The sequence below is a fragment of the Falco biarmicus genome, chromosome 15, assembly GCF_023638135.1.
Source record: "Falco biarmicus isolate bFalBia1 chromosome 15, bFalBia1.pri, whole genome shotgun sequence".
Lineage (NCBI taxonomy): Eukaryota > Metazoa > Chordata > Aves > Falconiformes > Falconidae > Falco > Falco biarmicus.
This window is the reverse complement of record NC_079302.1, coordinates 15581927-15600980: the sequence shown is the minus strand read 5'-3', so window position 1 is coordinate 15600980 and position 19054 is coordinate 15581927. Positions and strand designations below refer to the sequence as shown.

General features: G+C 35.8%; 1 protein-coding gene across 6 annotated transcripts in view; it reads right to left on the bottom strand.

Annotated features, from left to right (window-relative positions):
- Positions 1–19054, bottom strand: part of PHKB (phosphorylase kinase regulatory subunit beta) — an 80071-nt gene that overhangs the window by 31801 nt on the left and 29216 nt on the right. For all 6 annotated transcript variants that reach the window (XM_056360933.1, XM_056360932.1, XM_056360935.1 and 3 more), the window contains 6 exons: positions 17717–17780; positions 12400–12495; positions 10543–10740; positions 9735–9792; positions 6037–6114; positions 4016–4174 (listed from right to left, as the gene is read on the bottom strand). In XM_056360933.1, the coding sequence (XP_056216908.1) occupies positions 4016–4174; positions 6037–6114; positions 9735–9792; positions 10543–10740; positions 12400–12495; positions 17717–17780 (653 nt within the window). The remainder of the gene's footprint in view (positions 1–4015; positions 4175–6036; positions 6115–9734; positions 9793–10542; positions 10741–12399; positions 12496–17716; positions 17781–19054) is intronic.

The following is a 19054-nucleotide window of genomic DNA, read 5'->3' as shown; positions in this document are numbered from 1 at the left end:
GATCAATGATTTGCCGATCTAAAGGATGTTCTTAATTTTAAAACTGACTCAAACATCACTCTTGCTACAGCTGATTATAATACTATAGTATACAAAAACAATCTTTTATTTTTTCAGAGAGATGTGTTAGAAAAATATAGGCAGACAACAAATTCCACAACAACCAAGTAATGTAAAAAGCCCTCAAGCCACAACCATGGAATTATTCTGGAGCTTTAACTAGAAACTCAATGGTTGCCATCAAAATTTTCTTAGCTTTGAAGAAAAGCAGACAGCCTCTATATCAAGGTAATCACACAACTATAAACCTGAAAGGGACAAGGGATATCAAAGATACCTCTCACTAGGATAGCTCAAGAAGAAATAGTAAAAAAAAACAATTAAAAATATTTGAAACCTAGCAATTTCTACCTGGAGCTTTTTTACATGTATTAAAAAAAAAACCACCAAACAAAAAACCCAAAAAAACAAACCACAAGGCAACAAACCTAAAATTCCATTATTTTAAAGTTCTCCTGAAAAAAATTAAGTACTCCAACAAAAGTACACTATGAAAAAGTTTCAACAAATGGCTTGATTAAAGATTCACAATCTACTGTGAGCTATTATGCCCTGCAAAGAAGCATTTTCATATCAAAATGACATTTTGACATGAATCTGTCCAATCTTTAATTTCTGCTACAGGGGAGGTCACAGTGAATTTTCATTTCTCCTATATACAAGTCAAGAATTTTGCACATATTCTTAAAAAGCTCTATACTCTAGGAAATCAGCTATTAATCTAAAGGAGAAACAACTCACGACCTCATTAGCTGAATTCAGCTACAACAGAAAACCAACGCTGTCTTGACAAGAAAAAATGTTTCTGAATACTACACTGTGTAGTAAATTAAGACAGCAGTTTATAAACTCAAAACGTGTCCTGGCTCAAGCTTAACAGTGTTAGGAAAGAAGAGAGAGCAGAATAGACGGTGCAGTGGGAAGAAAAGGCATGGGCAGACAAGGACGGACGTGGCTGGGCAGTTCACCGAGGAAGCCTGGAAGGAGCCCGCTGCTGCCGGGAGCTCGGCCAGCCACGGTCAGCTACTACAGCCTGAGACCGTCTCCTGTCCCCTGCCTTCTGTTGAGGGAATGCTGCCGGCCTCCTGCCAGGAGGGGACCCTGCCGCCTGCTCTGCCCAGTCCTGCGGAGTCACGATCCACGTACAGGTGGTTATGTTAAAAAACAGAAAGCAAAGCTCGATGATGAAAAATTACCACAGCCTATTTCTTAATATACGGACACATGAGGTAACAAAACACATTTTAAGGAAATCAGTCATCTAAGCGCCAGTCCACATGGTCAGACTTCTTGCGCTGGCTAAAGGCATGGAAGTTACTTAATTATTTGTGGTACTGTTGATGTTATAAAATTGATTAACCAAATGATTGCCAGATCAATGGACTCTGCCTCATCATTCTTAAAAGCAAGAGCAGTTTCCAGAATACATGTTCTATTTCCACTGTTTTTACATTGCTCAGTAATGAAAATAATTTTGTATTTAAAACAACTATACCAACAGACTAATATAAAATTAAGGTAACTTTCAATATCTACAGTTTCATTTAAAAGAAGAATCTCAGTGAATAATCATCACCATTATCGCAAATGCAAGTGTATCAGAATGCAGAAGCAGAGTTTTCTCTGGTAGCTCATTATTTGCATCAGCAACAGCTGACAATATTTAATCCATTTGGTCTATACTCTACAAAATACTGCAAAAAACTTTGTTTTGGGCAGCACTGAATCCACAGAGCAAGATACAAAAGTTATAAAGAAAAGCACAGGAAAGGAAGAGAGCTACTAAATGAAACGCTACGAGTGAACTCCCAGTTGTGCGACCCAGCTGAGCAGCCGGCATTCCTTTCACTTGCTTGAACACGCGGACTCTTCATACAGCCTTTACAAACCTCCTCAGCCAGAGCAAGAAAGAAATTCTATGAAAAACCGCATCATCGTCTGCAAAACGCCTGCTTTTATTCTTCATAAACAATTTCTTCAGTTGCATAGGCATCTGGTGATCTGCAACAGCGGCAGGCAAGACACCTACCTCCACTGCCTCCGCTGCTTAGAGCCTTCATAAGCAGCATCAAAATTGTGACTTCTCCGCTTCTGTTTGCCCCTCTGTGGGAGGCAGCGAGATGTATAAGAACTGACTCAGTTTCATGTTGCTGCATTTAGAAAAATTTGGACTGCAACAGGCAGACAGCAGGCCCACAGACAGAAGAATAATCTGAAAAGGTTATGTTGTATGCTCGCCTACACAACAGAAACAAGGAGGGTGAGCAAATACAAATTAATTGCTACCCTCGAGGCAACACAACAATTTCTGGAATGGATGATGACATGGGAAACCAGTCCCTTCCCAGAAATCAAAGTGTTTGGAGTCAGGTCTCCACTTAATTAGCAGCCACCAGCAAGCAAAGTGACACACACAAAAACTTTCACCAAGGAGAAAACTGTTACTCAGGGTAGGTTTTCATCCAGAAAGGAGCAAAGTTAAATGCACCGACTATAAATTAGCATGAATAAATGGAGTTCCTGATACAACAATCACCGGTGATAAGATTTAGCTTTGTGTAAAAATTTCCAGACCCTACTTGCAAAGACTATGAGAGAAAAGGAAAAAAAGTATTTTGAAAAAAGGAAGGGAGGAATGAGAAGTAATGCATGCAGTGCAGAGAAAATTTAAAACAATAAAGGGAACAGTCACAAATGACAACATTTCAAAAAGACATTTAGCATAATTATTAACAAAAAAAGCGTGTAAGCGGTCAGCAAAAGAAAGAATTGGAACAAAAAAAAGTTAGGTTACTCACACCACATTTAGCAAACAATAATTAATTTATTTAACCAACATTCTGCAGGTGTAGAAATACACAAATATTAATACAAGATGAATACTAGCAGAATTACTGCAGTATTCCTGCACACACTATTGAGGATTACTTGGCTAATACTAAGAGATTAAATTAATTGTCTTTTCATTAAAGGTGAGATTGCCTGCATTTACTTTACAGTGTTGGCTAAAAAAGGAATTATGGAAGGAATACAGTGAAATCAAACAGGTGGAGCAGCAGACGGACTCTGTTCCTCCATACCTAAAGATATATCCACTGTTCTTGCCAAGGCCTGAATTTTTAAATTCCCCTTCAATGTTTCTCATTTTACTGCCACCAGCCTGTTTCCCTTTACGGTGTTCACCAAAAAGAAGTTTTTAGAACTCAGTCTATTGATTACCAGGTAAATGCTGAGCGTGTTAAAAATGAAGTAATATATCTTCCTCCTAAAAGGAAGCGTAAAAAAAACAAAACCAAAAACAAACTGTAAAGACATTCCTGACTTAACTTTTTGCATGAGCCTTTGAATCCTCTCAAGTGAGACCAAGAGCTCATTTGTGACTGAAATGCACCGTAACGGCCTTCGATGGCCAGACTGTGACACACGCTTCCCAATGCTCATCTAGTCTCTTCTGTTTTAAAGAGCAGAAATTACAGACTGAAGAACACATTTTTATCTGAGACTGCAACTATTCAAAGTTTAAACTTGTCTTGCTTCAAGCAGTAAATCAATTGAATTAAATGCTATAGAATGCTTACAAATAGCTGCAGCTGACATAGTTAATCCAGAAGCTATCATGTTAATATATTTTGTCATGAAGAACAAATTAAGAGGGAAAGGCAAGAAAAAAAAAAACGCAAGAGAAGCCTATGATGTTTAGAAGATTTTCAGTATTCTATGAAATATTCCAGTAAGCTTCATAGTATGCTACACGCAGCAGAAAGTTTTAACATAAAGAATAAAAAGCAATTTTTGCCTGTCACATATGTACTGAAGCAGAGAACACACGTGCCACCCATAGCCCATTCAAAACTCAAGCCAATGTGTTTTGTTCAGATTCAAGAACAATGTTAACAAGAAAACATCCTTCACTTCAGACAAGTAAAAACCTGGTAGAATTTCCTCAGCCTCTTACCCAGGAGTTGTGCAATGACGTAAACTGCCTGTCCCCACAAGAAAAACTTTCCATCGCATCCACTGTTACTGGGAAACCGTTTCTGACTGCCAGGGTTCTTCTTTTCCAGTTCAACAAAATCAGCGGGCACATAGTAATACTTGGGTACAACAGGATACCCTATGGAGTTTTAAAATAAGTACAGTAAATAAATACATTTCACTTCCCTTATTATTTGATTGTAGTCCCATAATAAAGCTGAAGCGGATTCAAAACAGGGGAAGTTACACCCTAGCAATAATGTGATTCAACAGAAATGCTGTTGTCACTCATTGCTGCCTCAAAGCCACAATCAGTACAAGAAACCCAGGGCAATATTAAATTACTTTATTTGTCACCAAACATTTCCACAGAATTTCTTCCCAGAACACACACTTCGCCTGTGCAGTGCCTTACTGTGCAAAAAAGAAAAAAATTACTATTTTTCACCTAAAGCAAAATACAGCCCAGATAGCAAACCATAACCAACAGAAATGAAAGTTGCATCAGAGCGAAACACTTGGGGTGGTTTTCCCTGTACTTAATACCAGCTCAGCATCAGCCAACTTTTTAAAACACCTTGGCCAAAAGTAATCAAACATTTATTTAAACAAAAATTACAGTTTTGCAAGTATGAAAAAAAAATTTTAGCAAGCATTTTCATTTTGAAACATCATGAAACAAAATGGAATAACTTCTTCATTGGAAGATAGCATATCTCATATCTAGATTTCTGCCACAGGTATTACTGATCACTGTAGATTAATATCCTTTATTTCAACACTTTTTAAGTGGACAAGAGTCAGGAATTTAGAAACATAATTAAAAAAGACTGACCTAATTATATGCAACACAAAAGCAGATTAATATGCTCTCTACAAAATTAAATTTCACCTTAATTTGGATTAAAAAAACAGGTGATAAACAGAATACAGTTACACTGTCTGACTACTTGCTTAGACAAAAAAAAATTTATTACTGGCAGGAAGCTCAGAAAAACTGAAAAGTTATTAAGAGATAGAACCTTCAAACGGGTGAGGTATCCAAACACATCCAGAAATTTTAAGATTAGATAATAATGATGGCATTCACCAAGAGGAACCACAAGATTAATTCAGTGTTCATGGAACTTCACATATTCATTAATAACCAGAAAAAAGCAAGGATCAGCAAGGTCAGAAAATCTGCTATGTAATGAAAATTTCGTAACGAAATGCTTCTGTTTCTTAACAGAAACTAGTTCAACAAATATTCTAATTTTAAAGAACAAAGTCTAAAATATTCAGCACCTACTTGTGTAACTGTAGCACAGATGTCAAGAACAGGTGACTGAAGATGCCATTTTAAAATTGGATTGTCAGTATATTGAAGCTTGTTACGATCTCAGGCCATTTTTTTCCCCTCCCACTCAACCTTTTGGTCTTTTTATTTTAACTGAATTTTGGACGGATGTGCCTGTAGGCCACCAACAGCCTTGTCTGCAGTTCCACCAGAATTCCGGAGTGCACAATTTAAGTAAGAGAGTGTTTATATTAGAATTAGCATGTTGCCACTTGCACTGCTCTAAGCTAGAAACAATTTCATATGCATATACCAAATTCTTTTTAAAATCCTGTGAAGTGACAATGAATGACACAAGTAATTCTCAGCTGTATCCAGGTGGAACATTGTTTGTAGTTAATATTGTCCTGCAAAGTCAAAGTGAATTTTGTAAATAACAAAGCACAGGCGAAGGAGGGGAGGACTGACTGCGTACAGTGTAAGTTTGTGTCAGTAGCACTTTTCCAGATAACATTACTTTTATTATCACACTTTATGATGCAATGTATCTACGTGGAAGAGCTAATTTTAGTATTATAGATTTTGCCTTCAGGAGACATAGTGATATTATTACCTCTCCTTTGCTCTGACTGCAATATCCATTAATAGAAATGTCAGTATTTTAACAATTTCAGATCAATAAAAAGCTACCGTGTTTCAGAAGAATGAGTATCAGATTATACCTTCAGAGGTATGTTGAAGCAAAGGATCCAGAAGGTCCTGATATTCCTTTACTTGTGCAGGATTTCCTCTAAAAACTCCTAAAAACAACCAAACAACAATTGACTTAACAGAAGAAAAAACTTTTCTGTGAGCTTAATGTTCATAAAAGAAGAAAAAAAATAATCTACTGTTTATTTTTCAATGACGTAGCGCCTACACACTATACAGTTCATGAAAAGTAAGAGACTAAACTGTGGATCCTCACTTGCTGCTACAGGTAAATCTCACAGGGATCATGAATCAGCCACTCTCTTAAACTGGAATCGATGGCGGGTTACGTGGGACAGTAAAGCTGCGAACTCACAAAGGCTCAGGAACTGGGCACAACCAGCCCAGCTAGTTGTAAATAACTTCCTTAATCACAGCAGAAAGAAGCAGCACAGCTTGTGCGCCAGTGCGGAGACAGACTGGTCCTGAATTGCTAGGAGAGAGCTGCAAACTGATCTAGAAGTGTGTTGGCTAGAAATCCTAATAAATCAATACAAAAGGAATTTCAAGTAGTAAATTGAACAATTCCCCTCTGAAGATTTTTAGATCGAGTGTTTAAATCTGTAAGTTACGTAGGTATTTATATATATATATTCATATTACAGATGTGCAGAATTGCTGACACACCTTGAGATACTAAACAGAGCAGTCAACTCTTTATGGTGCTGCTTTTGGGAAGAAACTGGTAAGTCTGGGAATACCAGTACCTTAAATGTTCTTCTAGTAGAACTTGGTCATCTCAAAATGAATCTGATGAATATTAAGATGACCAATGTTCAGTTCATCAAAAGTTCTTAGGTGAAAATGCATATCAAAACCACCAAGAGCCTTCCTGTTCACCAAGGACCTTGACAAGTCACATTGATGTTTTAAAATAGAACATTTTTTAACATTTAAAGGCGAACAATTAGATGAAAACTTTTCATTGTACATTTTTCATTCATTTCTTTCCATAGTTTTCAGTTATCATATTCTTCCATATTGTTAAAAAGAGCTGTAATGTTTCCCTCCTTCCCTATCCTAGAAAATTACCATAATCCTCCACGTTCAACCAGAAATGTAAAAAAGCTTTCAAAAATGCTATTCAAACATGTCCTCCAAAAAAATAGCCATATTGATTCGTTTAGTTCAATCCTTTCCTACAGCTGCAGATGCCTATCTACTACCCAGAGAGTCCCAAACAATTTCATTTTGAGAAAAATCCCAACAGGAAAATTAGTAGTGAAGCAGCCTTTTTGTGTTCTTAAAAAGGGTGAATTCTGAAAGGCAAAAGAAAACCACAAACTTATCCACTGAGAACAAATATACCACAACAGCTTTAGTACAAGGAGTTTAGATATGTTTTTTGTTAAATATGTTTGTGTGTGTAAGGTATGTATTTATGTATATGTAGATGTATTTATGTGTATGACATGTTTAGTTATGTTGGGTTTTATGTTTAAGTTTAGATATGGCTTTTGTTATTTTTTGAGACTTTATATACGTATATCAATACATATATTTTAAAAAGTCACAAAATTGTATCTTTCATGTTATTTTAAGAATATCCAACAAGTTATCCTACTGAAAAGCCAGAGTGCAGTAGGAAGCTGGAGCGTGACTGCTGTGTGGATATTTCTCTTTCCATGACTCTTCTGTACTCTACCCAAACCCAAAGCTTGACAAGTGTCGTAACATTCTCAAATATTCCTGTGTATATATACAGGAAACGAAATCACTTGCCAAGAGAAACAACTGCACTGAAAGTTTGCACACAAAAAAAAGCGTGTTTAAGTAACACTGAACTATTTCAAAACATTTGAGCACAGCCCTGACACAAGAGCAATATGATACTCTGACTCTTTGTAATTTAGTTTTATTGGCAGATGCTGTAGAGGACAAAAAGATGCATTTATGTGATAATACAATTGCTTTTATAAATTATCTAGTGAAGATAACCGTTGGGTAATAATGACCATCACCCATGAGGGATAAAACAGTGTTCTTGATACTACTAGTAAATGCGTAGCTAATTCAGTAGTATCTACTTGCAGAACTGTTTTAACTCTCCGTATCTTACAATCCTAAAAAGCTGTCACTGACAAAACAGAAAAGTTGATCAGCTAATTAAGTTTGCCTTATAAAAGAAAACATAAGTAAATGTATAGTTACTTGAGTATGTTCTACTGACCTTTGAAAGAGAAAACGACAAAAGAATATTGCTGATGTGAACAACATCAGAGGAGTACGGACTATCACTTACAGGACTCCTTTTATTTAACGCAGCACTGCCCCACTGTTACACGGGTAACGACACCCAGCTAGCAGGAGTCGCCCAGATACTCGGTAGCTTGATACACTTTGCGGAAAAGGCTTTCCTTTGTACTCGGCAAGTGTGCGGGACGGGTAAGTAGGCTTTCAGCTGGAGCGCTATCCCCCATGCAGCAGCTTGAGGGCTTTTTCAGCATTTTCATTATAAAGAAGTTCAACTGTAATCCACTCCACCTATTTCATTGTATTTTTGCAGTTTAAGTCGCTCTGTATACGTTCCAAATTTTGCATTAAGGAAGCTTAAGGATTTGGAGATGTGCACACAAAATCTACCGAGAGAACTGGTCTATTTGATGAAATTGTGGTACAGGAAAAAAAATAATGACAGTATGTGCAAAATATGTTATTTTTTACTTTTTCTTTGTAATACAAAAAGAGTATCATTCTGCTGACTTCAGTTAAAGATGATTACCTTTCTTCTTCACAAAACTGCAAGTGGGCAGCATTAAATGTCAGTGCCTTTTGCCTCAGTTTTAGGCATCACTCTTTGAAAAACGTCAAGCATTCTTCCAGAAAAATCAGGTGTGAAACCTTATTACATCTTCAAACAAAATATTTTAATCTGTGGGTGGCCACAGAGGAGCCCAGGCAGATGGCAGATTTCTGTGCCTCTCACCATCTTTATTTGAAAACTACTCCACACACTAAAGGGAAAAAAAACCCAAAAAAACAGATGGCCAGGTTTTCATCCATTTACAGCTCTTTTTGAGGGTTGTAACCCTTACTCATTTTCTTATTCAGACTTCTGCTGTATGTGAATTTTAGCTTCCATCCTGAAATCATCCCACGAACTTTTTTGGTATGCTTCCTGCCTTCAAGAAAAGGTCTAGGTAGTGGGGTTGTTTTTTTTTGTTGTTGGGGTTTTTGTTTGTTTTTCTTTAAATCAGACTAACCGGCTATGTGGAAAAATGAGGTCAGGAAGCACAGGCATTTCAAAGAGATAGCAGATCTTTTCTTGTTCATTTTTTTCTCTCCTGAATTCTGTTTCAATTACCACAGAATATCCAACTTGAAAAGACCTGCTGCCAACATTCAGTTTGTCAATGTGTTCCCTCTTCTTTTTCTCTCATGTGCTGCTGCGAAGTTCTGATATACTGTGCAGGGACAATGCCACAGATTTAAGCTTGTAAAAAAACCGTATCAAGTTATATTCTAAAAAGTGTTCACATTAAAAATGCTGAAATAATGGAGGTTGACTGCTTGGGATTTTTAACCCATGAGACACACCTCTCGGTATGATATTTAGTCTCACTGCATTATGGTTTATTTTGGCAGGTCAGGAAAAAAATTTCTGGGTCTTTCTTCTAAGGGTTCATCTCTCTAATGCCTTCAAAGAACAGGAACGTAGAGCTGTACTTACCATCAATTATCATGAAAATAAAAAACAGAGGGAATTCACACTCAATGCCATCAAAAAGCTGAAAAGAAGAAAAATCAATCAGATATTTCATCGATTTGGTTTAAGGACATGTATGCAAATATCCTGTTGAATAATTTCAAAGCAACAAAAGACAAACATGAATGTAAGAACATTTTAGTACATCAGCTTTTCATTTAGATTACAGGTTCTTAATCCTATGGGCACTTTAACTGTGCCTTCACGTATGCTGTGGCTTACTCTCAAGCAGAGTATTTATATAATCCACGTTTTATTTTCCACAGAGAAACTACTAGGGAGAAAAAAAAAATAAATTTTCATTTAGATAACCTTTACTGATAAATACTGTGGTCAAAAGCAAAACTATTTTCTATACGCTCAGACTGTAGTCAGCTGTGAAATTAAATAGAATGATAAATACCTTCCTTATTTGTTATGTGAAATCAACTGTACCCTAAAATGTAAATGCAAGCACATTCATTACAAAACGAATCAACGACTAACTTGCTGACTTAGCAATCTCTCAAAACTGCACATGCCAAATTACAAAATGCATCTCGTCACTTGAAGCAATTAGGAATCACTGTGCAATTCAAATTGCAAATACTGAGGGGTTTCAGGTTCTGTTTTATTTTGTTTTCCTGGGTGGGATTTTGGTTTGGGGTTTTGTGGGTTGGGTTGGCTTTTTTGGTTTGTTTCTGTGTTTTGGCCATTTGTTTGCTTTTCAAGTACTGCCTAAACATCTAAGAGAACCAAACTTTGTCCTTACCTAGGCTAGGTATTCCTTTACCTTAATTTCTGCTGGTTTATAATAACGTCGTGTTTTGTCCTCCAGGGCTGTTCCATACCCATCTCTCAGAAATCTTTTAAACCCGTATTTTCCTTTCAATTTTCTAATAATTTTATCTAATGTTTGACTGAACAAAACCTCATCATCCAAAGCAAATGCAGGGTAACTAAGACAGGGCAAAAGAGCTGCATCGGTGTTCTGTAGAAGGAGAGGAGAAAAAGCACATCACAAACTTAATTAGATCTCTGACAATTATCTGATGCACAAAACCTGTTCAACTTACTAAGTGAAATATACATTTGGAACATTATCTTACCTTTTATCAAAATCATAGTCCTAATATATTAAAAAAGTGTGTAAAATAAGGCTTCTAAAGATCTTTAAGTATAAACTACAAACAAAATATTTGGACATACGATTTAAAAGAGAACCCATTTGACTCTGAATCTGACCCACTTTACAGTTGATAATCTGCAGGGATAAGTGAATACATTCCAGAACTTTGTGTCTTATAAACAAAAAATATCCTCCAGGTTATTCCTGGAGCAAACACAAACATTTGGGTATCCTATGCTCAAAAAGAATCACATTTTATAAAGGTGCAACGCTGAGAAGTAACTATGATTAAAAAAATAATTTCTCAAAAGCGTTTTCAGCAGTATTCTTCAGGTGCTGTAACAAACAATCCTATGGGATTTACAATTAAGGTGATAAGGAATAATTTAAGGAAAAAAATGTAAGTAGCATTTGTCAAGAACCATGTGCAACATCATGAATTAAAAGCACAAGAAAAATTACTAATTAGTGCATCACCACTACAAGTTAAGCTTACAGAAACACAAAAAAATAGTTTTACATTGTAATTCTTGTCACACAGTTTTGTTATTACTTTCTGCTGATACATTTTAAGTACCATATTTTTGCCAATATAATTGATGTGCACCCATAATAGGAAAAAAAAGCCCCCACAAAGATTTCTTCTAGAGCATAAGTAACTTACGAAACCAGCTTCTGCTGGAATATTTCAAGTCTTCAGCAAATAACAAACTCAAAGAGTTCTAAAAGACCGTTAGGCTACAAAAAAGTAGCTGACAGTGCCTTTTATTTTAATTATCCAGTATTACAACTCTGCTATAATTCTTCTATACAATGAGTAAACTATTAATGTCGAAGATTAATAGTCTGTTTCATGAACAAAAATGCTATTATATCCCTGAATGAACTAAAAAGCAGAACTCAGTTATCACACATTTTAAATTACTGATTTTCAAAAACCAAATTTACTTTTGATGCTAGTACTGAAGTAGATATTTTTTAAATTAACTTATACTTATGTCACTTAGAATTACTCACTGATAAATAACTCATTTGCAACAGTAGCTTATAGTAACAAAAAATCCTCCATATTCAGCAATTTATGATAAGCCAACCTTAAAAGCTTCTTTTGTAGACAAAAGAATGAATTAAAGCTAAAACAAACGTTTTCAAAAATGCAAGCACTGACTGCATAGTGGAAACTAGGACAAAAGAAAAACAATCAACAAGTCTGCAAACCCTGCCTGACTTACGACTGCGGTTCATTACTATTCTAAATTTTATTTTGAACTTGTTTAGGAAGCTACTAACAGGCTACCATTTTAGCTTAAATATTCATAAAATAAAGAATGCCATCATAATTCCATGTCAGAGAAACAACTGTATCACAGTGACATTTAAGAACCAAAAATTGAACATTTTCCCAGCAAATTCCCATCTTCATTAAACAGAACATAACGGCCATCATAGAACTAAGAATTATGTTCATACCCATTTATTTTCTCCACACTCTGTTGAGGTGAATTTAACTTAATTACTTACATGAGACCTTGACTCTCGGGGTAGCAAAGAACAGAGAGTCTGTCTGTTACGGTTATGGGCGTCAAAATCCACAAATATAACAGACCAAGAGCAGCCCTGTGAACAGAACATTGTATTTATTTAAGGGAAGGGAAGAAGGGTTCACATATCCTGGTAAAACTAACTGGTTCTTTGTTTTATTCTGGTTACGCTGTAATGGTCTGGCAGCTGGGAATTTAGATCAGAAAACATAACACAACACCAAGCTGAAAACATTTTGAATTTTCAAATGTACTTAAATATAGCCAAAATTAGGTGGGTTTATATACTACTGATTATGTAGTTTACAATTCATCCAAGCTAGGAACGCTTCCATTAATTTCTGAGGAATGACAACTGTATTATGGACAAACAAAAAAGCAGGTGTCCCTCCCTGTGCCTTCAGGGGATGTTCCAAATAGTGATGCAAAATGTTTTATTACAAGTCAGTTCGAACACAACTCAGTGGACATTCACCGGAGGTACTGCTTTGGAAAAGGACTTGCATAGCAAATAAAAATGACCTGCTTTTCAGCTACTCTGTATTATCCACACCTGCTCCTTAGCAAAACACATTTCCTGGTAAAACTGTAATTTTACACTGTACCTCTCTGTCAGCTTTTTGATACTTCCTAACACACTCAGAAAAATTCCCATAGCTGCAATACTGTTTAAACAGAATCAACAGCATTTAAAAGTATTATCAGTAGGCAATTTCTAAGAAACTCATGCAGCTTGTTAATTAATGAATGGATATCTTCATATATGTTGTAATTGGTAATGAATCTCAGTATCATTGTCCCATTGGAAGACACATTCAACAGTGAACTCATTCCGTTACTGTCATAAATACCACAGCGCAAGTTTTCATAAATTCACCAAATTTCTCCTAAAAAGCAGTTAGTTTCTTCGGTATGCTATTCTCTTAGGAAGACTGTTCCAGAACGTACCCTCCCTAATGGTTAAGAACTTGAATTTCCAACTGAATTTGTACATAACCATCCTTCCTTTTCTGCCAGGACCAGCATGCATTCATTTGCCCTTCCAAACAACTGAGGGTTTTCCTTACCCTTTAGCTGCCCTCTAATTATACATACATAGCTATCGCACAAATGCTAAGCTTTTGCTTTCCTCGTGAAAAACAATCTCTTTTCTTAATCATTCTAGCAAGATATACTGAACAGTGCAGAGATAAGAATGTTCACAAATAATCACATTTGCTTTGATGATTTGTTATTCTACTTTCTTCTTAGTCCAGATTCTGATTATAAACAAATTTCTAAAGTCATCTACAAACTCTGAACACAATTTGTCTACATGTGTGAATGTACAGTTTCAAAATCTGTGCAGACTAATCTGCATTTCATAAAACTGCAAGCATCTTGTTTTACAAATGAACTAATTTTCACTTCTCTAAAGATTGCGAAGGTCTCTAGTAAGGACACCTTACAAAGGCTTGATTATTTTTATTTTTTTTTTAACATTTATTTTTTTCCAAGCTAATATAGGGCATGCATCTCATAGACGAACAATTGCTTATACTGTTACTAGGTCAGACTTGAAATGGTGTTCCATCCTGTCTCTAGCAATTCCATTTTAGCGCATACATGCATGCACCATGCGCTTAATTCATTAGTTCATTAACTCTCATTGTCAGTAAACGCACATCCTCTTATGTAGGTTTTTTTTCCGATATTAGTTTTTTCTAAAAGATATTGTAGCTAAAATGGAATTCTCACATAAACGATACAAATTCTAAGCTATTTGTACTCTGCAATACTCTGAAACAAGATGTTTGGGTTAACCATACCAAGCCCACAGAAAGATGAAATAAGTTACAATTGTTTAAATAGTGATGATTCTAATGTGATTAAGTAAAAGCATAAACCAAAATGCAATCAGCTCACACTGCATCCTTGAATGGAGGGGGGGGGGGGGGGGGGCAGAAATAAAAAAAAAGAAAGAAAAAAAAAGCCAGGCCCACTTTTACTGTTCTTCCATACAAAATTCAACAGAACTTAAGACAATAAAATGATTTTGGGATCTGGCTACAATCAATGCACAGTTAAGGATTATAATGGAATTCTTATGCAAGTGTCATACATATTAACTACTTCATATAACTATTGTTTCAGAGATATACAATATATTGGGAATAACTTTAAGAAATCTAGCATAGGCTATAAAGCAAAGTAATGAGAAACTAAATAGCTTATGCTATATTAAAAATTCTCATCTTCTCGTGTAAATAAATCTTTTACTGAGGGAACATTAGCATTACAGCTTGACTGCATTTTTATGCCTATAACTAACTGCCACTTTTTATGAAATACTTCTGGTATGATGGAGATGAAAATGAACCGCATTTAAAAACCATGAATTAACTCGTTTTTACATTAAAGGACTTAAAATTCAGATTAAACAAAAAGCCAATCGTTTTTCAGTTCGTAATTGTTCCTTATTTTATCCGGCACCTAGAAAGCATAGCAAAGGATGCATTAAAAATATTTGAACATCAATTAAGCAATGCTTTGCTATAGAATTAGTAGTATGATTTCTTAGAGAAATGCGTTCTCTTTTAATGCTTTCTAGAATTCGGGCAGGGAGGGAAGGAACAGTTGTAACGTATCAATATTAAGTGACCTTTATTTTGCCTTCTCTGGGTGCATCCACAAACACCCAAGACGACTGCCCCATCATGATCTACTCAAAGACAGGTAACACACATGCCTGAGAGCACAGCCACAACATTACATATTTATATTTATTAGTCTCTTCCAGCATCCACAGTGTGAGTGGAAAAATCTGCATGGCAAGGCTGAGCAGTCTGTCGTCCCCCGCAATGATTTATGCAGGTTGCACTGGTGTCGTTGCAGGTGCAAACAAGTTTCTCCTGAGGGGCTCAGCAGGATTTCTCAAAGCTATTGGAACACAGCTGGAGCTAAGCACAAAGGCAAACTCTGCTGCAGACTGAAGGTCAAAATGGTTTCTGTTTATGCTAAATGTATTGGAAATAAACTCTCAAAGCATTTAAACTGGTTTTGCTTCAGCAATTTATTCATCCATTTCAGAATGTAGTAAAAAATCATTAAGAAAAACCACAAGGAAACCCGTATCCCATTTACTGGTGCTTGAGACAGTTGGAAAGGTAAAGATTGTAGATAAATGTTTTTACATGTGCACTGTCAGGATCTCAGGAATGTCTGATCATTAAGATCCCTAGTAACTCCTAGTTCTTAATGTATCACACCAGCTTTTAAAATGTACATGAAGTAAACCAAAACTAGACCAAATGGCTAAGCCTTTTTGGAACAGCGTGTTTGTGTATGCATAAAAAGCACTTTCATACTTCTCCACTCATAGCCGAAGAGCCATCAGCGTTTCCTGAGGAGTGGATTCTAAACAGAACAAATCTAGTGTACTACAGTACGAGTACAAATATACAGATTAAAATAATAATTAAAAAAAGATATCACAAAAAAACCCCACCACAAATAGATACCCACAAAAACGGTAATGGATGCCGAAGTCTACCAGGTCAGAGATCCCAGTTTAGGAGGCTCTCCTGGTTTTTGCCACAAGACAAAGGAGGGTCTAATACTAGTAAGCGTATAGCTTTCCCTCAGTAATTAAGATTGGTTCATAGATAGTAAGCAACTGACATTGATGCACAATTTATAACAAACTGTAACATATTTTTCATCCCAGGCATCCAAATAGCTCTAAGAAGTTTTAATTCAACAGTTGCTTTTATATGAAGAAGCTGTAAGGAAGAACTTTTTATCCAATAATGCTAATAATTATTTTATATGACCATTTCAATCCATACCTTCCATTTTACGAATAGAAAAAAGGAGACACAAATAACCAAGAATGTTTTCATAAATAAACAGTACAGAAAGGAGCCTGGAATATAATTTAGACTGTATCCCAATCACATCTTTATAGCTGACCTAGCTTACGCTCATTAGCTCACACAAAGAGCACCTGAGAATTCCCCTTACTCATCATTTACCATTTTACCACTTATAAATTCTCTCCTTTGTACTATTTTCTTTATAGCAAACCAGTGCATTTAAACAAGTTTCTCAACACTGAATGTGTAAAACGGACAAGTATTACAATCTGGGAGTCAACTTCATCTGACTTACAAGACAAAAGGAGAGCACAGGTAATACAGAAAGAGAGGAAAAAAACCCCAAACATTCCTACCTTGAAGCCAGCAAGAGTATACAGAAACTTTACTCCAAGAAATATACAAATAGTATTTCAAGCCAAGTTCATAATATAAAATTATCAAAACTCAAAAGGATCATACACTGCCTAACTTCAGGGAAAAAATGCATAAAAATATGCTACTCATGTAAAACACAGGTCATTTTTTTTAAACTAAGTTTCAAATGTTACTCAACCCTAAGAAAAGATAAAGCGTATTTCACCAATTAATGCGTAAGGCACACTGACTTAAGGTACACTTTGCTCACCGCCTTGTGACCAGCCTCTCCTCCCCTCCACACAACCCACAGACCAAACTCACCGGTAAGCCTTGTAACTCTTTCTACACGCACTTAATGCTACCCAGTTTCTTTTTAGCCGCACTCCTACCCTTCATTGCCACTCATTAGTAACACTATACCTTGATGATGACACATCTCTTCCATTTGTACATTTTCTAGATCATTAATCTGGAAAAGTACTTTTTTATTTTAGCTACAGACCACTGTAGGTATAACATCTAAACAAAGACGCACGCAGAAGGGGAATACAAGTCAGAGAGAAAAATCTAAGAAGAGGCTTGCTCGCTTAGTTGACCCAAGCCATGTGAAAGGATGGGGAAAAAAAAGATTTTACCACCACGCAACATACTGAAATCCAAAACCAGTAAAGCAGTGGCACCATGTACATGTAGCTGGTTTAAAGTCTTGATCAAAAGCCACGCGAAGGAAGAAGACAGAAATAAGATAATGCTTGTAGATTGAAGTATACGGTATTGCGATCCACGGATACAGTTCTGAAACAAAAACCTTTTTGGGCAACAAAGTACTTTTTCAGAGGAAGCTGCAAGTGTTTTAATTTATTTTATTAAGAAGAAAAAAAATATCTTTGTAGTAAGGGCACCAGTGAGTTTATCAGACGAATTCTGTACTTGTAAACAGGAGAAGTCAGTTTGCAAACTAACATTTTTTTAAAGCTGGAATCTAACAAACTGTGCTAGATATTTCTAAATATCCTCTGACCCACAGCATAAATCATTACTGAAAAAAAAAAAATATGGAGAAAAACCAAACATTTTTATTACCTGACTTCCAAAGAGATTGAAACCATTAATTGCTTCTAAAGCTGCTTTTGCCAACCCCACGGAGCTGTGGAGAAAACAAAATGACAAGAAAAAAGACAGAGAGGTATCATAATTCAAGACTAGACTAAAATTTAGCACATTTGACAGCTTTCAGAGCTATGATCTTTTCTTATTTTGAGTTTCGTGCTTAACCTTGATGTTAATAAAATGATGATGCAGCAAATTTGGGATTGTTTGGTGGTAGGTTGTTTTTTTGGGGTGTTTGTTTTTTTTTTTAAAAAAAATACTTCTCAGCATTTTTGTTTGTCTTTTTATGTCAGAGACCATCTGGAAAAAGCACTTCTGCTCTCACCTTGGTACCAGACATCTGGCATTATATATTTCAAGGTCTTGCAAAGAGTGTATTATCAGAGGATTTACTTCAGCACAATTTTTCAACCCAGCTCTCAAGCATTGAATTTTAAAAGACTAATTTCTGACTAGCTGTTGATATAATAAAAGAATTCATCGATCTGTATTCAGAAAAGGAGGATTTTCTGCTCTCAACCATATACTGAAATGTCTTTTATTTCACTTACTCCATGAGCAGTATCCATCACAAAGAAAACAAGACCCACAAAAACCACCGAGAAGCTTTCAAGTTAGCAAGTTCATCTTTAAAGACATTAAGCACTAAAGTCACTAATTATTATATAATTTTAAAATAAAATTATGCAGTAAAATATGATTTATTACCGATTATGAAAATTATGCAGTACATATAAAAATACACACAAGACTTTCACAAGGCCTTTTCATAAAAAAAGTCATCTTATATTTCCTTTGTATTTTAAAAAGTATTCCCTCTCAATGCACACATGCTTTTGATGATTTATTTTTTTTTAAGTAAAGCTCAAGTTAAGCTAATAGACATCTACACACATTTGACAGGTTTATATGAAATTTGAAGAATGACAGAAAGCAGGTTTCTGAATTATTGTTTTAAAGAATACATACTTATAGATAGGCCAACGTCACATGGGTCCATTCAACTGCAGGACAGAGCTAAGTATTAACATACACATAAAATGCTAACTTTTTGTACATGGATTCCAAAATTCTAGGTGTTAAGGTCACAGGGCATCAAAAAGTAAAATATTAAAATGCGCTAGTTCCCAAGAGTGTTAAGACTTTAAAAACCCTGTTCTGTAACGCTACCAGATTTCTGACAGTGCTACTATCGAATGCAAGCACTCCCAGTCGGGAAAGCCCTCTGCACTGGTATAGGAACTGGAAATCCCAAGCAGCCTAGCTAATAAAGCACACGCCTTTCACATCCCCTGAGGCGATCTGGCAAAA